This window comes from Hemicordylus capensis, chromosome 4, assembly GCF_027244095.1.
Source record: "Hemicordylus capensis ecotype Gifberg chromosome 4, rHemCap1.1.pri, whole genome shotgun sequence".
Taxonomy (NCBI): Eukaryota; Metazoa; Chordata; class Lepidosauria; order Squamata; family Cordylidae; genus Hemicordylus; species Hemicordylus capensis.
The window spans coordinates 50,301,614-50,320,165 of record NC_069660.1 but is presented as its reverse complement, the minus strand read 5'-3'; the positions used below and the strand labels follow the sequence as shown (position 1 = coordinate 50,320,165).

The following is an 18,552-nucleotide window of genomic DNA, read 5'->3' as shown; positions in this document are numbered from 1 at the left end:
CAAAGTAGCTTTTAAAACGATGTCTGGGGGATAGCTGACAGTAGCTGGGCAGTATCTGGTTTGGTAATTGACATCTGTTAAGGTGTGAGGGTGTAAATGCTTCAGATAAAACAGAAGGATAGAATCAGATAAAGAGTTGTGCTAGCTGGCTGTGCTAGCTGGTCAAAGAGATCAAATAGACAAAAAAAGATAGCACACACCAGGTAAGAGATTCAGTATATAGGTGCTTATAGGCCAATGCTAGAAGCCTCCGAGCCAAGAAGGGCTGGCTGGAGTGCTTGGTTGCTAATGAAAACATGGATATAGTCTACATAATGGAAACATGGTGGAACAGTGAGAACCAGTGGGTTCTATAGAATCTATAGAAAGGACAGGGAGAGGCGAATTGGGAGTGGAGTAGCATGTATGTTAAAGAAGAGGTAACATCTAACAAGACTGAAAATGTAGGAAGACTGGAGTCCTCCACAGAAACTCTGTGGCTGACAATACAATGCTTAGGGAAATGTGGTACTAGGAATGTGAGCTGTAATAATGGGTGACTTCAATTACCCACACATATTGGGTAATTCACAGTCAGGTAATGACAAAGAGACCTCATTTCTAGATATGCTGAATGACTGTGCCCTAGAACAGCTGGTCATGGAACCAACCAGAGAGAAAGGAACTTGGACTTAATCCTGAGTGGTGCCCAGGACCTGGTGTGAGATGTCAATGTCATGGAACCTTTAGGGAACAGTGACCATAGTGTGATCAAATTCAGCATACATGCGAGAAGAGAATCGACAAGGAAATCTAACACAGACACTTTGAATTTCAGAAGAGGAAACTTCTCTGAAATGAGGAGTTCAGTGAAAAGAAAACAAAGGGGAAATCAGGAGAGTTTGAAGAACATTCAACTAAAAGCCTCAAGGAGAATAACAAAAACTTCTTTAAATACATCAGAAGCAGAAAACCTGCCAGGGAGGCGTTTGGTCCGTTAGATGATGAGAGAGTGAGTGAAAGGGATTATTAAGGAGGATATGGAGACTGCAGAGAAGCTAAATGAGTTCTTTGCATCTGTCTTCATGGCAGAGGATACTGAGGGTATATCACCTGTGCCTGAACTGAGCTTCTTAGGGACAGAGGCTAAAAAACAGAGTCAAATAGAGGTGATAAGAGATGACGTTCTAAACTGTCTGGAAACATTAGAAATTAAAAAACCGTCAAGGCCAAATGGCATCCACCTGAGAGTTTAAAGAACTCAAATGTGAAATTGCTGACCTCTTTGCAGAAAAATATACCTTATCCCTACAATCAGGCTCTGAACCCAAGTACTGGAAAGTAGCCAATGTAATGCCTATTTTCAAGAAGGGGTCCAGGGGGGATCTGGAAAGTTACAGGCTGGTTAGCTTAATGTCTGTTCCAGATAAACTGATGGAAAGCAATCTCAAAGACAAAATTGTTAAGCATATAGAAGAACAGGACCAGCTGAAGGAGAACCTGCATGACTTCTGCAAAGGGAAATTCATTCATTCATTCATTCATTCGATTTCTATACCGCCCTTCCAAAAATGGCTCAGTGTTAACTAACTGTTATTTACACAAAAAAATAACAAATAAATAAGATGGATCCCTGTCCCCAAAGGGCTCACAATATAAAAAGAAACACAAGATAGACACCAACAACAGTCACTGGAAGTACTGTGCTGGGGGTGGTTAGGGCCAGTTACTCTCCCCCCTGCTAAATAAAGAGAATCACCACGTTAAAAAGGTGCCTCTTTGCCAAGTTAGCAGGGGTCTAAATTTTGCCTCAGTTAGCAGGGGTCTAAATTTTGCCTCACAAACCTTTTGGAGTTCTTTAAGAATGTCAACAGGTGTGTGGACAAAGGCAATCCAGTTAACATAGTATACCTGGACTTTCAAAAAGCTTTCAACAAAGTTCCTCATCAAAGACTTGAGAAAACATAGCAGTCATGGGAAAGGGGACAGGTTCATGTGTGGATTGGTAACTGGTTGAAGGAGAGGAAACAGAGGATAGGTATAAATGGACAGTTCTCTAAATGGAGGGAAGAAGTGGGGTCTCCTAGGTATTGGGACCGGTGCTTCTTAATTTATTCATAAATGATCTACAAGTTGGGGTAAGCAGTGAGGTGGCTAAAGTTGTGGATGACATCAAACTGTTTAGGGTAGTAAAATCCAAAAGAGATTGTGAGGAGCTCCAAAAGGATCTCTCCAAACTGGGTGAGTGGGCAACAAAATGGCAAATGTGGTTCATTGTTAACAAGTGTTAAGGGATGCATATTGGGGCAAAAATCCTCTTCACATATACACTTATGGGGTCTGAGCTCTCAGTGACTAACCAGAAGAGGACTCTTGCGGTTATGGTGGACAGCTTGTTGAAAGTGTCGATTCAATTTTTTTCACTTGTGAAAAAAGCCAATTCCATGCTTGGAATCATTAGGAAGGGGGTTGAAAATAAAACTGTTAATATTATAATGCCCTTATACAAAACTATGATGCAGCCACTTTTGGAGTACTGTGTACAGTTCTGGCCACCATATCTGGTCACCATATCTGAAGAAGAACATTATAGAACTGGAAAAGGTGCAGAAGAGGGTAGCAAAGATGATCGGGGGCCTAGAGCACCTTCCTTACGAGGCAAGGCTACAACACCTGGATCTTTCTAGTTTAGAAAAAAGACGACTGCAGGGAGACATGGTAGAGTTCTATATAATGATGCATGCTATGGAGGAAGTTGATAGAGACAAATTTTTCTCCCTCTCACATAACACTAGAACCAGGGGTCATCCCATGAAATGTGCCATGCCATGATGCCATGAAATTTAGGACCAACAAAAGGAAGTACACACAACACATAATTAACCTATGGAATTCTCTGCCACAAGTTGTGGTGACAGCCAAAAAGCCTAGATGGCTTTAAAAGGGTTTTAGATAAATTCATGGAATACAGGTCTACAGGTCTATCAATGGACCAGGTCTCACGATCACTAAGACCCGGTTTTTCCTGGTGAGCAGGAAGAGCGGGCTAAGCCTGGGTTTGCGGAGCACTCACTCTGCAAACCCGGGCTGGGTTTGCGGAGCACTCACTCTGCAAACCCGGGCTAAGGGGCGGGCTACAGGAGCGGGTTAGCCGCTCCAGAACCACCGGGCTCGGTTCTTACAATCACAAAAATCGGGCTAGGATTTTCCTAGCCCGATTTTTGTGATCGTAGGAATAGCCCCAATGACTACTAGACTGAGGGTTTTAGGCCATCCCCAGCCTCAGAGGCAAGATACCTCTAAATACCAATTGCAGGAGAATAAATAGTAGGAGAGAGGGCATGGCTTTAGCTCTTGCCTGTGGGTTTCCCAGAGGCATCTGGTGGGCCATTGTGTTAAAGAGGATGCTTTAGGCCCTCTGCCCAGGAATGCCTCATGACCCTCTGTATCTTAGAAGCATCGGGATTTGCCTTTCAAATACAGGATGCCAGCTTGAATGTTTTGGCAGATAGCTGGGGTTTAAATTACTTAATATATTAATGAATAATTACCTTTGCCCAATATCCTATTATAATTCAATATCCTATTTTTTTGCTCTTATACAAAAAATACTTTCTTTTTCCAGAACCTTCCCTTTTTTTCTTCGAGGAATAGCAAATTATCTTCCAACTCACAGACCCTCATAGATATTACAAAGATTAAAGCAACAAGATTTAGCAATTGAGTTGATATGTGGAAAGAATAAAAGATAGATGATGAAGTTGTCAGGTGAAATAGAGAGTACATAAGAGCAGTTCTGTTGGATCAAAGCATAGGCCCATCTGGTCTACTATCTTGTTCCCACAGGGGCCAACCAGATGCTTCTAGGAAATCCACAAATATGTCATGAAGGTCCCCAGCAACTGGTACTGAGGTATACTTCCTCTGAACTTGGAAATTCCATTCACCTGTCATGATCAAAAGCCATTGATAAGACTGATCCTCCATGAATGTGTCTATTCCCCCTGTAAAACCACCTAAGCTAGTCATCACTATATCTCATAGCATAGAATTCCATTAAGTAATTATGCATTGTGTGATGAAATACTTTTGTCTGCCTATATTGAAATCTATTTCCAAATCAACATTTGCAGATAACTGACTGGATTATTTCCAGGAAATAAAAAAGTTAGCCCAGTTGTAGCTAACTACAATTCAGCTCAATATCTTAGTCCCACCCCCCTAAGGGGAATTTCTTAAATGGGATTTTCAAAACAATGTTCTTGCACAATAGTTCCCTTAAAGTAAGTGAGGCATGCAGCAGCTGCACAACTGTAGCACAGCTGATAGCGTAAAACTAGTTTTATGCTAGCCCAACCTCCTCTTGTAATCATTTCATTGCTCCAGATATCAGCCATTGAGTCTTAGCATAGAGAAGGTAATATGAAATTCAAGTTATGTCTTTTTCAGTTGAATAAGCAGATCAAAGGCCTAACGGATAGTGACCAAGGAGAAAACCATCAGAGAGAAATTTAAGGGCTTAAGAAAGTTCAAGTTGAGAACTTCAGATGAGAAAGAAAGAAAGAAATCGGATAATTCGTAAGACAAAGAGGGACAAGGAAAGGTTTGTTAAGAATTAGAGACTGGTGAGGTTAGAATTACCATTGTGATAGGACACAATATGGGAAACGCTATTCAAGCTCTTTGGTATTCGTCTACACCTTTACAACAGTTACAGTGCCCTTTACAACACCTTTACAACAGTTACTTGTGAATTATATATATATATATATATATATATATATAAATAATCCAAACTTTCATAGACATATTACTCATGAAAAGCCTTTTCACGATAACTGCTGATCTATGCACCATTGCTTATACCAACCCATCTTCCAGTCACCAGAAGTGACCTTTTGAGGCATGGAATCAATGCCTAGTTTCAGACTGATCTGTGGCTTTGGGTGGAGGTGATTCCAAGAAAACTATATAAGTTATGCTCAGCCATACTGACTCAGCTGGTCTGGCTCCACTGAGGAACACTATAGCTTGTGACTACAAGCACAGAGGGCCTAAACGAGGCATGCAATCCCCTTGTTTTTGGTCTGCCATCTCTTGCATGTGCTCATTAGCTCCAACTTTAGTGGCTGAATTGACACTCCTACAGCAAATATATCCAGTGGAAAGTCAAACTCCAGAGACAAGGTAGATCTATGGATCTTTATTTTTGATGCCAAAAACCCAGAAGAAGCCAAAACTGAGGACCACTCTGACTCAATATGCATAGGAACATAGGAAGCTACCGTATACCAAGTCAGAATATTGGTTTATCTCGCTCAGTATGGTTAGCACCAACTGGCAGTGGCTCTCCATGGTTTCAGGCAGGAGTTTTGCACAGCCCTACTTGGATATGAAAGGGAGTGAACCTGGGACCTCAGATGCTTTTCAACTAAGCTATGGCCCCATCCCCTTAGGAGAATTTCTTATAGTGTTCACACATGTAGTCACCCATCCAAATGCAAACCATGATAGACCTTGCTTAGCAAAGGGGATAAGTCATGCTCGCTACTACAAGATCAGTTCTCCTCCCTTCTAATGCAACTTACTTACTTATTTATTTATTGCATTTCTATACTGCCACATACCAACTTTGCATGGCGGTTTACAAATGAATGATAAAACCAGAATTAAAACCAAATTAAAACAATTATAAAATTTTAAAAACAATTTAAAAAGAGCAGAACAACAATAAAAACCAACTTACAGCTAATCAAAGGCTTGGTGAAACAAATGTGTTTGGAGTGCTCTTTTAAAGCCTGCTAGAGATGAAGGAGCTCTTACAACAGGGAGTTGATTCCAAAGAAGTCCTCCTGCCTGCCCAAGATGCAGATGCACTATTTGTTTCCCATCTGAGGATTGCCGGCTTGAAGCCAATGTGTCCGCTTCAGAAGGGGAGGGAGGGTGAAGACCCTCCTCCTATGCTCCTGATTGGCTGAATGTGCTGAAGTTCATTGTATCGCTCCTCTCAGTCTGAAAGGCTTCAGAAAATTAGTACTGAATATTCCCATTGAAATTAATAGAACAAAAACATTTGTCCCATTAATTCAATAAGGCTGCTTAAGAGTAATATATTGTGGATGTGAACCAATAACTGTAGTAGCTTGTCTCCTTAACAGTGTCACTTAAATTTGTGTTTTGATGTATGTATACATGCACACACAAGTTTAAATGTTACAGTTATGAGATGGGCTACTCCAGTCATTGGCTTACATCTAGATTATATAAGCAGCCTTATTGAAATTAATGGGACAAATGTATTTGCTCTACTGATTTCAACGAGAGTAATCATGAGTAATTTAGTCTGGATGCAAGTAGCCTGTATCATAACTATAACATTTAAATTTGGGTACACACAAACACACGCACACGCACACGCACACACACACAATATTGAAAGATCCATAAAAGCACTGTGATAGTTTGTTACCCTTGAAGTGTGTCATACAAGTGCTAATGAGTAGGCCTGGGGTACCAGAAATATCTAGTGTTGTTTCCTACCATCACCATGCACATCCTGGGGCATTTGCCTTGAGTATTGTGTTGTTTCAGAGCAGAGGGGTCCTTTAATTCCCAACCCAGCACTGGCGAGGGGGAGGCTGGGTGGGTGCAGAGAATGCCAGGAAGGTGGGGAAACACAGCGCAGGGATGCCTGGGGACTGTAGTAGCTCTCGGAGCTTTGCTTCCAAGCCTCCCCTGTGTTTCCCCCACTTCCCACGGACCCTCCCAGCATTCTCTCCACCCATCCAGCCTCTCCCACGCCAGTGCTGGATTGGGAATTAAGGAACATGAACATACACACACATACACACACACACACACACACACACACACAGCAGCCATGTACTACCTGTGGCAATTTGCCCCAGGATCAGCTGGCACCACATGGGGGGGAGGAAACGGCACTATTGGAGGTGCCAGTATTTCCAGTACCCCAGGCCTAATAATGAGATCAGGGAAGGAACCACTGAATTTAAAATGATGGTAGTAAAGGAAGAGTCAGGCTGGTTCACACATACTAGGGGTCACCATGCCACTATTTTAAACACAGAGGTGCTTGTTCACATGCAGTGGCTCACCACATTGATCTAGATGTTAACCTTTTCCTCACCCCCTGTTATCAGGAAGTCTGTGAAGAAAAATCTCCAAATTCACATTGTCAGCTTGTCACATGGAATGGATTCCACAAAGCTGAATTTAAAATGGCTACCATGTCACTGCTTATATGCCTTAATTGAGTTGTCTACTTATTCACCCAAGTTCACAGCCAAACATTCAGAAGTCGTGTAGAAGCACAGTTAAATCTTGGCTCTGTGCAACATCCTCAAACCTTGGGAGTACATTCTTCTTTCTTCCCTGTCCACGTGAGCCTCAAATGAATTCTACTTCCAACTGTGGTTTACAACAAATCAAAAGTGGTCAAGACATCTGAACTGACTGATCTTGATTTACTGTAAGTAGCTGCCCTAAAACAAACCTAGAGCTAAAATCTACTTCAAAGCTTGGGTTCATATCTAGGTTTATTTTAGGGAAGTTTTAGAATAAACCAAGATTGTTTAGGTCAGATATCACAACCAGTCTTGGTTTGGAAATAGTTCTCTCCCCACCCCCTAGTTTGGGGCACACAGGGGAGGGGAGAGTTCATACTCCCAAGGCTCAGGAATTTCCTGCAGAATCAAAATTTAACCATGGTTCTGTGTGACATCTGAATCAGCTGACTGGACGAAACAACAGGAAACAAAATATAGCTGTCCCCCTACAACACAAAACATCAGAAAAAAACAAACACTGAGATACTCGGCTCTGTGCTAGATACCCCATTCATACAGTCCTGTGAGGATATCATTTCCCAAAATTATTTGGCTTCTTTCTTTAACATTTTGGAATTTTGTCACTAGAAGACATCACATCTTTCTGAACCAAAAAAGTAACATCTTTGATTTAAAAGACTGTTAATTGTATATTACAGTTGCTGCTATAGTAATGTGCAGCTACTGCTGCCATAAGCCAAGACTGAATACACAGGGTGGGAGTGAGTAGAGGGAGTGTGAGTTTTATTTCAGTTAGAGAATATCAAACTAGATTCTCGTCTCAGCTTCATGGGTGTAATATGAAGTAAACCCTAGTAAACTTCAGCCGAACCACTCCAGAGTAATTGAAGGCAGAATAGGGGCTACTGTGCATAAATAGCTCTAGCTAAACGATAACAAAGACTTCATTGTACTCCACATTGCTGAGCCAATAAATGAATTCAAGAGACACTTAGATGTGTTTCTGGAAAAGGAGGGGCCTGAGTGGTCTGGTAGGAAAGCAGGAAGGTGGGATTAAGATAAATTAAAATGTGGTTGGCATGTTGGGCCGGACGGCCCCTTCCTGCTCCTATCATCTTGTACAGCTTTTAAACAGGCTCAGCTACAAATCAGGATTTTAGACTGAACAAACAAGACTTGTACACTGAGGGATTAGAGTGTCCCTCCACCATGAGAGCTAGGTTTTTGTTAAAATGTTTACCGGCCATTAGGAATGCTAATTTCAAATGAGATCTTTACACATGTTTTCCACAGCATTTACATTTTTGTACAGAAAGTTTTGAAGGTCTAAGGAGAAGATGACATCTCTAGCACCTGGTGCAAACAGAAAAATTAACTAGGGCTTATGGATTGGAAGAAGGCTGCGGGATCGTGTGCTTCCCTCACCACCACCTGGCCTCTTTTATTTACAAGTTCTTCCTGTCCCTCTCCACTCTGGTTTGATATTACATGTAAACACCACCAATCTAGGCTAAAATGAGCCCAGGGACACTCCAAAAGTTGCTTTGATAACAAGAGATTTTAATTGGGATTCTCAATCTGAGTTTAGAAGCATCCTGGGATTCATTTTAATGTGGACTGGCAACAGACCAAACTTGGATAGGAGAAAGAATTCAAGTGAGGGAGAGGCAGGGAGTGCGCAAGCCCACAGCAGTCTCCTAAAACCTTAGTTAATTTTGACATCTACAAAAGGCCTATGTCGCTTCATTCAGTAAAACTTATCAAGGCCTACTGATTTTTTAAAAATGCAATGCAAAGGCTTCAAGAATAGTAAAATGTATGTCAAATTGCTCCTTCCGAAGCCAAACCTATCAGAATACGGCTTCTAGGCCAATCGAAGATACATTTCTTTTCACACCAACAGGCAAGAACATCAGCTATATCTTCAGGTACTGTCTCTTGCTCTCACATACCAACTGACTGAACAGATGATAGTTTAGGCAGCTCATGCCTATAAGACACAAGGCAGAAGCAAGTGCAATGCCGTATCAAAAGGAAATCTTTTATGGAGCCTAATGTTCCTATTAACACACTGAATCACCGCATCAAACCAACTGGCATCAAGCCAATGTGTGTGTGCATGCGTGTTTTTTAAAGTTTGGCAAAAAAAAGTCACAAGTGGAAAAATTAAGTAAAGAACACTGGTTAGCCACAAAACTGGACACACCTGGCTGCATAACCACCAAAAGAAACTGACTTCATTAGTTCTAGGGGCAGCAGAGTAAAATTTATATATGAAATCTGCCTGCACCAGTAGAATTGCTGAGGCCAAAGGCTTTCTTTCTGTTTTTACAGCTGTGTCAAGTTTTGGTTCCCAACTCTTGCCAACAATCAAGAGTGCTGAAGGAGACCAGGTTAAAGGGTCCCAAAACTTTGCAGCTGAGATTTGGATTGCAACAATTTAATAGCTACTCTATGAATTAATATAAAGCATAAACTTGAAGTGAAAATGTAATGGGTTGCTTTGGTTTGAACCATGATGTCCCTCATATGTAATACCAGATGGCACATCCCACATTAAACAAAGCTGCAAAATTTAAAAGATATAGCTTTAACATCAATTTTCTCCATCAGCTACATTACAATAGCTACAATGAAAGCAGGTTGCAATATTGCACTTTGCTTTGTCAAAATATTATCTTAGCTTCATTTTCTTCAGCAGAATTTTCTTTCAAAAGTATCCCAGTCAATTGCAGATCCTTAAGCTCCTAATAAAACATTCATGTCTAAAGGGGTTATTTTGGTATAAACATAGCTGAACTTCTCTGTCCCTGTCCGTTATACCAGACCAAGCATCCATGATTTTTAAAAATACGTCACTGTGATAATCAGCTGTGATAATCAAAAATATGTCACTGTGATAATCAACATATACAGCTTGATAGATCTCAAATTGATAGATCTCAAAACTTAAAAGTTTAGAAGTCAAAAGTCTCTCTATTGTGAATTAGCAAATGTTATGGGATGCAATCTCCCTTTTAAGATAATAAAATATCATCACTGTTACAGAGTGGGCATTCATTTATTAAAAGCACTTTCAGATTTTTTTGCCATTCAGAATTCTTAGCACAGGAGCAACTCCTTCTGCTCCAAAGGGCAAAGTCATTTAAAGAAATTAGTACATCAGGAAAACTATGAAATCAGGCTCCTGTACCTGTTGAAAATAATAAAGATTCTCAGACATTACTTACAGTGCATTTAGATGTAATGGCAAACCATGGTTTGTCATTATGAGGATTAGACAGCATGAGCCTTGGGTTTACACATCCATTCCTTCCTGCCCTTGTATAATTATATCAGAAAAACACTTGAGCCTTACTTCATCAGTGATAATCTAATTAGTGGCTATCCATAGTTTGCCACTGAATCTAATCTTGGCAAACTATGGTATGCTCAAACTATAGCTTGCCTGCAAATCTGAACTTATATATGGTGTTCCTCAGGACTCCATATTGTCTCCAATGTTGTTTAACACCTACATGAAACTGCTGGAAGAGATCATCAGGAGATTTGGTGTAGGATGTTCTCAGTATGCTGACAACACTCAAATCTTTTTATTCATGTCAACATCATCGGGAGAAGGCATAACCTTCCTAACTGCCTGCTTAGCAGTGGTGATGGGCTGGATGAGGGATAAAAATCTGAGACTGAATCCAGATAAGATGGAGGTACTTATTGTGTGGGGATGGAACTTGGGACACAATTTTGATCTGCTGGTTCTAGATGGGGTCACACTTCTCCAGAAGGAACAGGTACATAAATTTGTTAAAACAAACAAACAGTTTCATCTGAACTCTCATGTTGCTTATTTTTATTTGTACTTTTTTGAATGTGGAAATTCAGAAAGATTTGCACAAACAATTTAAGAATGACTTTGCATGTTTTTAGATATCTGCCCCAATACACATGCAAAAACCCCCAACATCAGGTCTCCACACACAAAAATAAAATACAAGTGTTATTTATTTATTAGATTTATATACCACCCTTCCAAAATGGCTCAGGGCGGTTTACAGCACGGTAAAACAATTAAAACAAGTTAACAGTTAAAATCAAACTATAAAAACAGAATAAAGCCAATTAAATAATCCAAACAGCTAAACAAAACCCTGGAAAATCAGGGCAACCATTTAAAACAGTTTGTCAATCATTTAAAAACCCTGGAAGGCCAGGCCAAACAGGTAGGTTTTAAGGGCTCTCCTGAAGGACAGTAATGATCTCAAATTATGGATTTCTGCCAGGAGTGCATTCCACAGCCCAGGAGCAGCTACAGAGAAGGCCCGCCTCTGAGTTGCCACCAGACAAACCGGTGGCAACTGGAGACGGACCTCCTTAGATGACCTTAATGTGCGGTGGGGATCACGTAGAAGAAGGCGTTCTCTAAGATAACTTGGACCTAAGCCATTAAAGGCTTTAAAGGTAATAACCAGCACTTTCTATTTTGCCCAGAAACATATCAGCAGCCAGTATAACTGTTTCAAAACAGGCATAATATGGTCTCTCCGGGTTACCCCAGAGACCAATCTGGCTGCCACATTCTGAACTGAAGTTTCCGGACTATGTACAAAGGCAGCCCCACGTAGAGCACATTGCAATAGTCGAGCCGGGAGGTTACCAGCTGATGCACCACTGTTTTGAGGTCGTCCTCTTCAAGGAAGACCTCAAAAATTAGAACATAAGGTCTTACAAATGCTATGCAATCCATACTTTATGACCCCATATTAGGATCCTATGGGGGTTTGGGGGAAAGGTTAAACTTGCCCACTTGTCCATTTCTTTTGTAAGTTGGGTAGTTTGTAGCACCCATCATGCCCTACCACACAACCCAATTTGAGGTCCCTAGGAGCTACCCATGGGGAGCGATGGGGTATTTCGAGTTTCCCCATTGTTTGCTATGGCCAAAACACTCAAAATGTTTTGAGTTGTTTCATCTAAACAGCTGGTTTGATTGCTGTTTCAACCATTTTGTGTTTCGTTTTGAGCTTGAAACAGAATGCAAAATCAGTTTCATGCACATTCCTAATTATTAACAGTAGCTGCAGCAATGTTCAGTAGAATTCTTAAATGATTGGCGAAGGAAAAAGTCAATATGCTAGCTAACCACATAGGACAGGAAACACGTACACACCAAATATTCTGTCTTCTTGCATCACACAGTGTTTTAAAAAGGTATTAGCAAATCAATTTTTTTCAGCTTTCATCCTACCCAAATTCTTATGATCCAACAATCCATAGTTTGTTGGACCGTGAACAATCCAAGCAAGGAAGTGACCATTCCACACACTCCTTCCACTTTCCTCCTCTTTTTTTGTGCCTAGTTAAACTGAAAGCTTTCCGGTTTGTGAAACCAGTTTCCTGTGACAGCACAAACCAGGAAACTAAGGGTTAAGCAATTCTTGCCAACCAGGATATTAGGTCATAGTTTACAGGGTCACTTAAACCAGTTTCCCAGTTTGGACACCATGGGAAACTATGTTTTACAAATCAGGAGCTTTGCATTTAGCTGAGAGTTTGAGGGAAGGAGGAAAGGGGAAGAGAGCAATGGAGAGCAGGCGTTCATTGCTCCTTCCATGCTTGTTTATGATCCAGCAAACTATGGTTTGTGAGACTTGAATGACCCAGACTGGTCCATTGATTCAGTCGGTCCTAACGGATGCACAGGGCAATGCAAAGAAAAAAAGACAATTATAGACTAACTGAAAATTATATGATTAGGCATCAAAGATGTAAAGGAAGGGGAAAGAAAAGAAATGGACACAATGAACCTCAGCATTCTTAAAAAGACACCAAATATATCTGAATAAAGTATAGATACAGCAAGGACTTATTCTACAAAGTTACTACAATGGAACATTCTTGGTCTAGCTTAAGATAGTTGTGAATGAGTCCCACTGAAACCAACAGAAGTCAGTCAAAACTAATTTTAGCTGGATTAGAGTTACTGTGTCTCTAAGATCCACAAGAATTCATTCTTGAGTGGATTCTTGTGGAGCGGGACTTCACTCATATTCAGTTTTCTTCTTTAGACCTAGCTGTTGACATAATTGTACTCTGAAATATAGTGGAGAAAAGTTTCAACCACATGAAGTCTCAAAAAAGCTTAGAACATAAGAACATAAGAACAGCCCTGCTGGATCAGGCCCAAGGCCCATCTAGTCCAGCATCCTGTTTTGCACAGTGGCCCACCAGATGCCGCTGGAAGCCACAGACAGGAGTTGAGGGCGTGCCCTCTCTCCTGCCATTACTCCCCTGCAACTGGTACTCAGAGGCATCCTGCCTTTGAGGCTGGAGGTGGCCCACAGCCCTCCGACTAGTAGCCATTGATAGACCTCTCCTCCATGAAGTCACCCAAACCCCTCTTAAAGCCATCCAGGTTGTTGGCCGTCACCACATCCTGTGGCAGAGAGTTCCACAAGTGGATCACGCATTGTGTGAAAAAGTACTTCCGTTTGTTGGTCCTAGACCTCCTGGCAATCAATTTCATGGAGTGACCCCTGGTTCTAGTGTTGTGTGAGAGGGAAAAGAATTTCTCTCTCTCCACTTTCTCCACACCATGCATGATTTTATAGACCTCTATCATGTCACCCCGCAGTCGTCTTTTTTCTAAACTAAAAAGCCCCAGGTGTTGTAGTCTTGCCTCATAAGAAAGGTGCTCTAGGCCCATGATCATCTTGGTTGCCCTCTTCTGTACCTTCTCCAGTTCTACAAGGTCCTTTTTAAGATGTGGTGACCAGAATGTACGCAGTACTCCAAGTGTGGTCGCACCATAGTTTTGTATAAGGGCATTATAATGTTAGGCGTTTTATTTTAAATCCCCTTCCTAATGATCCCTAGCATGGAATTGGCCTTTTTCACAGCTGCCGCACATTGAGTCGACACTTTCAACGAGCTGCCCACCACGACCCCAAGATCCCTCTCCTGGTCTGTCACCAACTGCTCGGATCCCATCAGCATATACTTGAAGTTGGGGTTTTTTGTCCCAATGTGCATCACTTTACACTTGCTAACATTGAACCTCATTTGCCATTTTGTCGCCTACTCCCCCAGTTTGGAGAGATCTTTTGGAGCTCCTCACAATCCGTTTTGGATTTCACTACCCGGAAGAGTTTGATATCATCTGCAAATTGGGCCACCTCGCTGCTTACCCCTGCTTCTAGATTATTTAGGAATAAATTTAAAAGCACTGGTCCCAGTACAGATCCCTGGGGGACCCCACTTCTTACTTCCCTCCATTGTGAAAACTCTCCATTTATACCTACCCTCTGTTTCCTGTCTTTCAACCAGTTAGCAATCTACACATGTACTTGTCCACTTATCCCATGACCGCTACGTTTCCTCAGGAGTCTTTGATGAGGAACTTTGTCAAAAGCTTTTTGGAAGTCCAGGTAGACTATGTCAACTGGATCACCTTGATCCACACACTCGTTGACACCCTCAAAGAAGTCCAAAAGGTTGTTGAGGCAAGAATTACCTTTGCAGAAGCCATGCTGGCTCACTCCCAGCAGGGCCTGTTCTTCTAGGTGCTTTACAATTTTATCCTTGAGGATGCTTTCCATCAATTTGCCTGGAACGGACGTTAGGCTAACCGGCCTGTAATTTCCCAGATCACCCCTGGATCCCTTTTTGAAAATCGGTGTTACATTTGCAACTCTCCAGTCCTCTGGTACAGAGCCCGATTTCAGGGATAAGTTAAATATTTTAGCAAGGAGGTCGGCAATTTCACATTTGAGTTCTTTGAGGACTCTTGGATGGATGCCATCCAGCCCTGGTGATTTGTTAGCTTTCAGTTTTTCCAGACAGTTTAGAACATCATCCCTTGTCACTTCTATCTGACTCAGCTCTCTAGCCTCCATCCCCAAAAAGCCTGGTTCAGGAACAGGTATATGCTCAGTATTCTCTGCTGTGAAGACAAATGCAAAGAACTCATTCAGCTTTTCTGCAACCTCCAAATCCTCCTTAATAATCTCTTTCACTCCCTCATTGTCTAATGGTCCAACTGCTTCCCTGGCAGGTTTCCTGCTTCTGATGTACTTAAAGAAGTTTTTGTTATTCCCCTTGATACTTTTGGCTAAATGTTCCTCAAACTCTCTTTTTGCCTCCCTTACTGTCACCTTGCATTTCTTTTGCCAGAGTTTGTGTTCCTTTCTGTTCTCTTCATTTGGACAGGCCTTCCTGTTTCGGAAGGAAGTCTTCTTCCCTTTTATGGCTTCCTTGACGGTACCCGTCAGCCATGCTGACATCCTCCTGGACTTAGTGGTACCTTTCCTCCTTTTGGGTATACAGTCTAACTGGGCTTCTAGTATTGTGGTTTTGAGTAAACTCCATGCACTCTGGAGTGAAGTGACTCTCCTGATTTTCCCTTTCAGCTTTCTTTTCACCATACTCCTCATTTTGGAGAAGTTTCCTCGTCTGAAATGCAAAATGTCCGTGTTAGACGTCCTTGGTGATTCTTCCCCGCATGTATCCTGAATTTGATGGCACTGTGGTCACTGTTCCCTAAAGGGTCGATGACCCTGACATCATGCACCAGGTCCTGAGTGTCACTCAGAATTAGGTCCAAGGTCGCCTTCTCTCTGGTCAGTTCCATGACCAACTGTTCTAGGGCACAGTCATTTAGCGTATCTAGAAATTTGACCTCTTTGTCCTGACCTGAATGTGAATTTACCCAGTCTATGTGTAGGTAATTGAAGTCACCCATTATTACAGCCCTGCCTCTCCTTAACGCCTCCCTGATTTCTTCCTGCAGCTCCCAGTCACTGTCGGCATATTGATCCGGAGGGCGATAGCACGTCCCCAGTAGCACGTTCCCTTTCCAGCCTTGTATAGTCACCCACAGGGTTTCTGTGGAGGACTCCAGTCCACCTAGGTTTTCTAGCTTGTTAGATTCTATCCCTTCTTTAACATACAGTGCTACCCCTCCTCCAAGGTGCCCCTCCCTGTCCATTCTATAGAGCTTATACCCAGGGATAACAGTGTCCCACTGGTTCTCACTGTTCCACCATGTTTCTGTTATGCCCACTATATCTATTTCTGTGTTAGCAACCAAGCACTCCAGCTCACCCATCTTGGCTCGGAGGCTTCTGGCACTGGCATATAAGCACCTATATGCTGAATCTCTCCCCTGATGTATGCTATTCTTTTGACTCTTTGACCTCTTATAGCTTGCAGGTATAATTGTTGGCAAAACAATTTTTATTGCTCAGTTAAAAAATAACAACCATCTGTATCTTACTTATGCCCAGACAGAAGCAAAGAATAGGTAGAGATACAGTTCAGAAAGGAAAACACCTTACAAAGAATGTCCTCCGGTAATGCTAGAAGTTTTTACCTCACTCTTTATTGCATGGCAGACTGCTGTTTAAATAATCTTGGTGAAATTAACCAGAAGGCACAACTCCAGAAGGCACTAACTTTCAGAAGACACAATCAAAACTATACCCTGAAATTACCAAACTATGTTTATTTAACATACTGAAATAATTATTGCATGATTAGCCACTTGTGAGCATTACTTGTACTTGAAAAATCGCTAGCTCTGATCACCATTTTTCTGTACCTTTACCAACTGTGACATAATGTATTGGTGGATCCAAGACCTTCCTATGCTCTGACGGTTGCTTACTATAATTAAATCTGCTCATAAACTGCATATTTTTCTTCTAATCCAGAAGGGGATTATTTAAGAACTGGTCATGTGAATCCGTCAAAGAGTTATCTGAGAAGCTTCAACTTAATATCTGAGAATCTGTTAGCTTTCAGATACAGAGCTAGACGTTGAAGACTATATCTGTCTACAGAAGCCCTTAAAGAAACTCTTCTCCCTTCCCTGTAGCAGTCAGTGCTATCTGCTCATTCATGGACAATCAGTCAAAGATGCTTAGAAAGAACTAGGAATTAGTTCACAATTGCATACTGCCGTCATTAAACTACTGCATTGTGCCATTTTGTAGGCAACAAGAAATCACTGGCCAGTTGGCAAATTTATTTATTTAACCAATTTGATATCCTGCCTTACAAGCAAAAAAAAAAAAAGTCTCAAATAGTAGTTCATCAAAGCAGTCATAACATATGAACATTCCAAACACCATTAAACAAACACTATTCGATAAATCAAGAAAAATCTGGTGTTTACCCCACCATTGACCAAAGTAGCAGCCACACTGTTCTTCTGTGGTTGTGAATTGCCTGCTCCTCTGGCACAACTACTTTAGGGGAATATGTGAATGACTGCACAGCTAAGGAGTTAGTCTGATGCAGTTACTTCAATGTGAAGAAAGATTTAGATTCAGCCCAAGCTGGGGTTTATGGTCAGATGTAGATATGGAGACAGATTAAAGGGAACACCATCTGTTCACTGTCCTGTCACTCACTGTCCTGGATATATTAAATAGCAAATAAAGATGTGCACGAATTAAGGTTTGTACACATCCACAGGGAGGAGAGCAGTGTGGGGAGGAGAGAAGCAAGTGGGATCTTTAAAAAAAGAGGAGAGCAGATCCTTACCTGCTCTCTGCTGCATGCAGCTTCCTTCTGCGACAGTGCTGCCTCCAAGATCCTGCACACGGTGCCAGCATGCATATAGCACCTGTGCATGCCTGGGAACCATTTGCATGGTCAGCAGGTCCATGGTGTCCACAGTGTTGCTGAAGCCATGTGTGCCGGCACCGCACACGGGTTCTTGGGGGCAGTGCCATATGGAAGCTCATATGGCAGTGGAGAGCAGGTAAGGACCTGCTCTCCTCTTTTTAAAAAATCCCGCTTACCACTCACTTCCCTGTGACGCCCAACTGGTTCAGCGCCAAACCTGTGCACAAACCTCAGTTCATGCACATCCCTAATAGCAAAATCATATGTGGACCACTAAGACCATGGTGAGTCTTCAGATGACCATATTCATCTGAATAGTATTCAGATGACCATATTCATCTGAATAGTTAAGCACTAGCTTTCTGACATCCTAAAACAATACTTGTTGAGTAATAAATTAATCAGTATCAAAGACTACTTACTCCCATGACCTTGCCACGTTGTTCAACATCTTCCCACATAGAATGAACTATAAAGCGACACATATACTTTCCCGCTCGACCCTCTTGCTTCATTCGTACTAAACACATCCTAAAGGACAACAAAGAAAAATTATTTGCCTTAATGTTCTAGAACTCTTAAGAGCTTAGAATATCTAAGTAATAGCACCAGGGAAGACAAGGATGCAAATAACAGG

At 41.7% G+C, this 18,552-nt stretch overlaps 1 protein-coding gene and 1 long non-coding RNA gene across 4 annotated transcripts in view; one reads left to right on the top strand and one right to left on the bottom strand.

Moving 5' to 3' along the window:
* The window catches only part of LOC128322415 (ubiquinol-cytochrome-c reductase complex assembly factor 1), a 102,731-nt gene that overhangs the window by 34,752 nt on the left and 49,427 nt on the right, over positions 1 to 18,552 (bottom strand). For all 3 annotated transcript variants that reach the window (XM_053243598.1, XM_053243599.1, XM_053243600.1), the window contains exon 7: positions 18,338 to 18,446. In XM_053243598.1, coding sequence (XP_053099573.1) covers positions 18,338 to 18,446 — 109 coding nt within the window. The remainder of the gene's footprint in view (positions 1 to 18,337; positions 18,447 to 18,552) is intronic.
* LOC128322418 (uncharacterized) overlaps positions 1 to 18,552 on the top strand; it is a 49,822-nt gene that overhangs the window by 1,125 nt on the left and 30,145 nt on the right. The window lies entirely within an intron of this gene.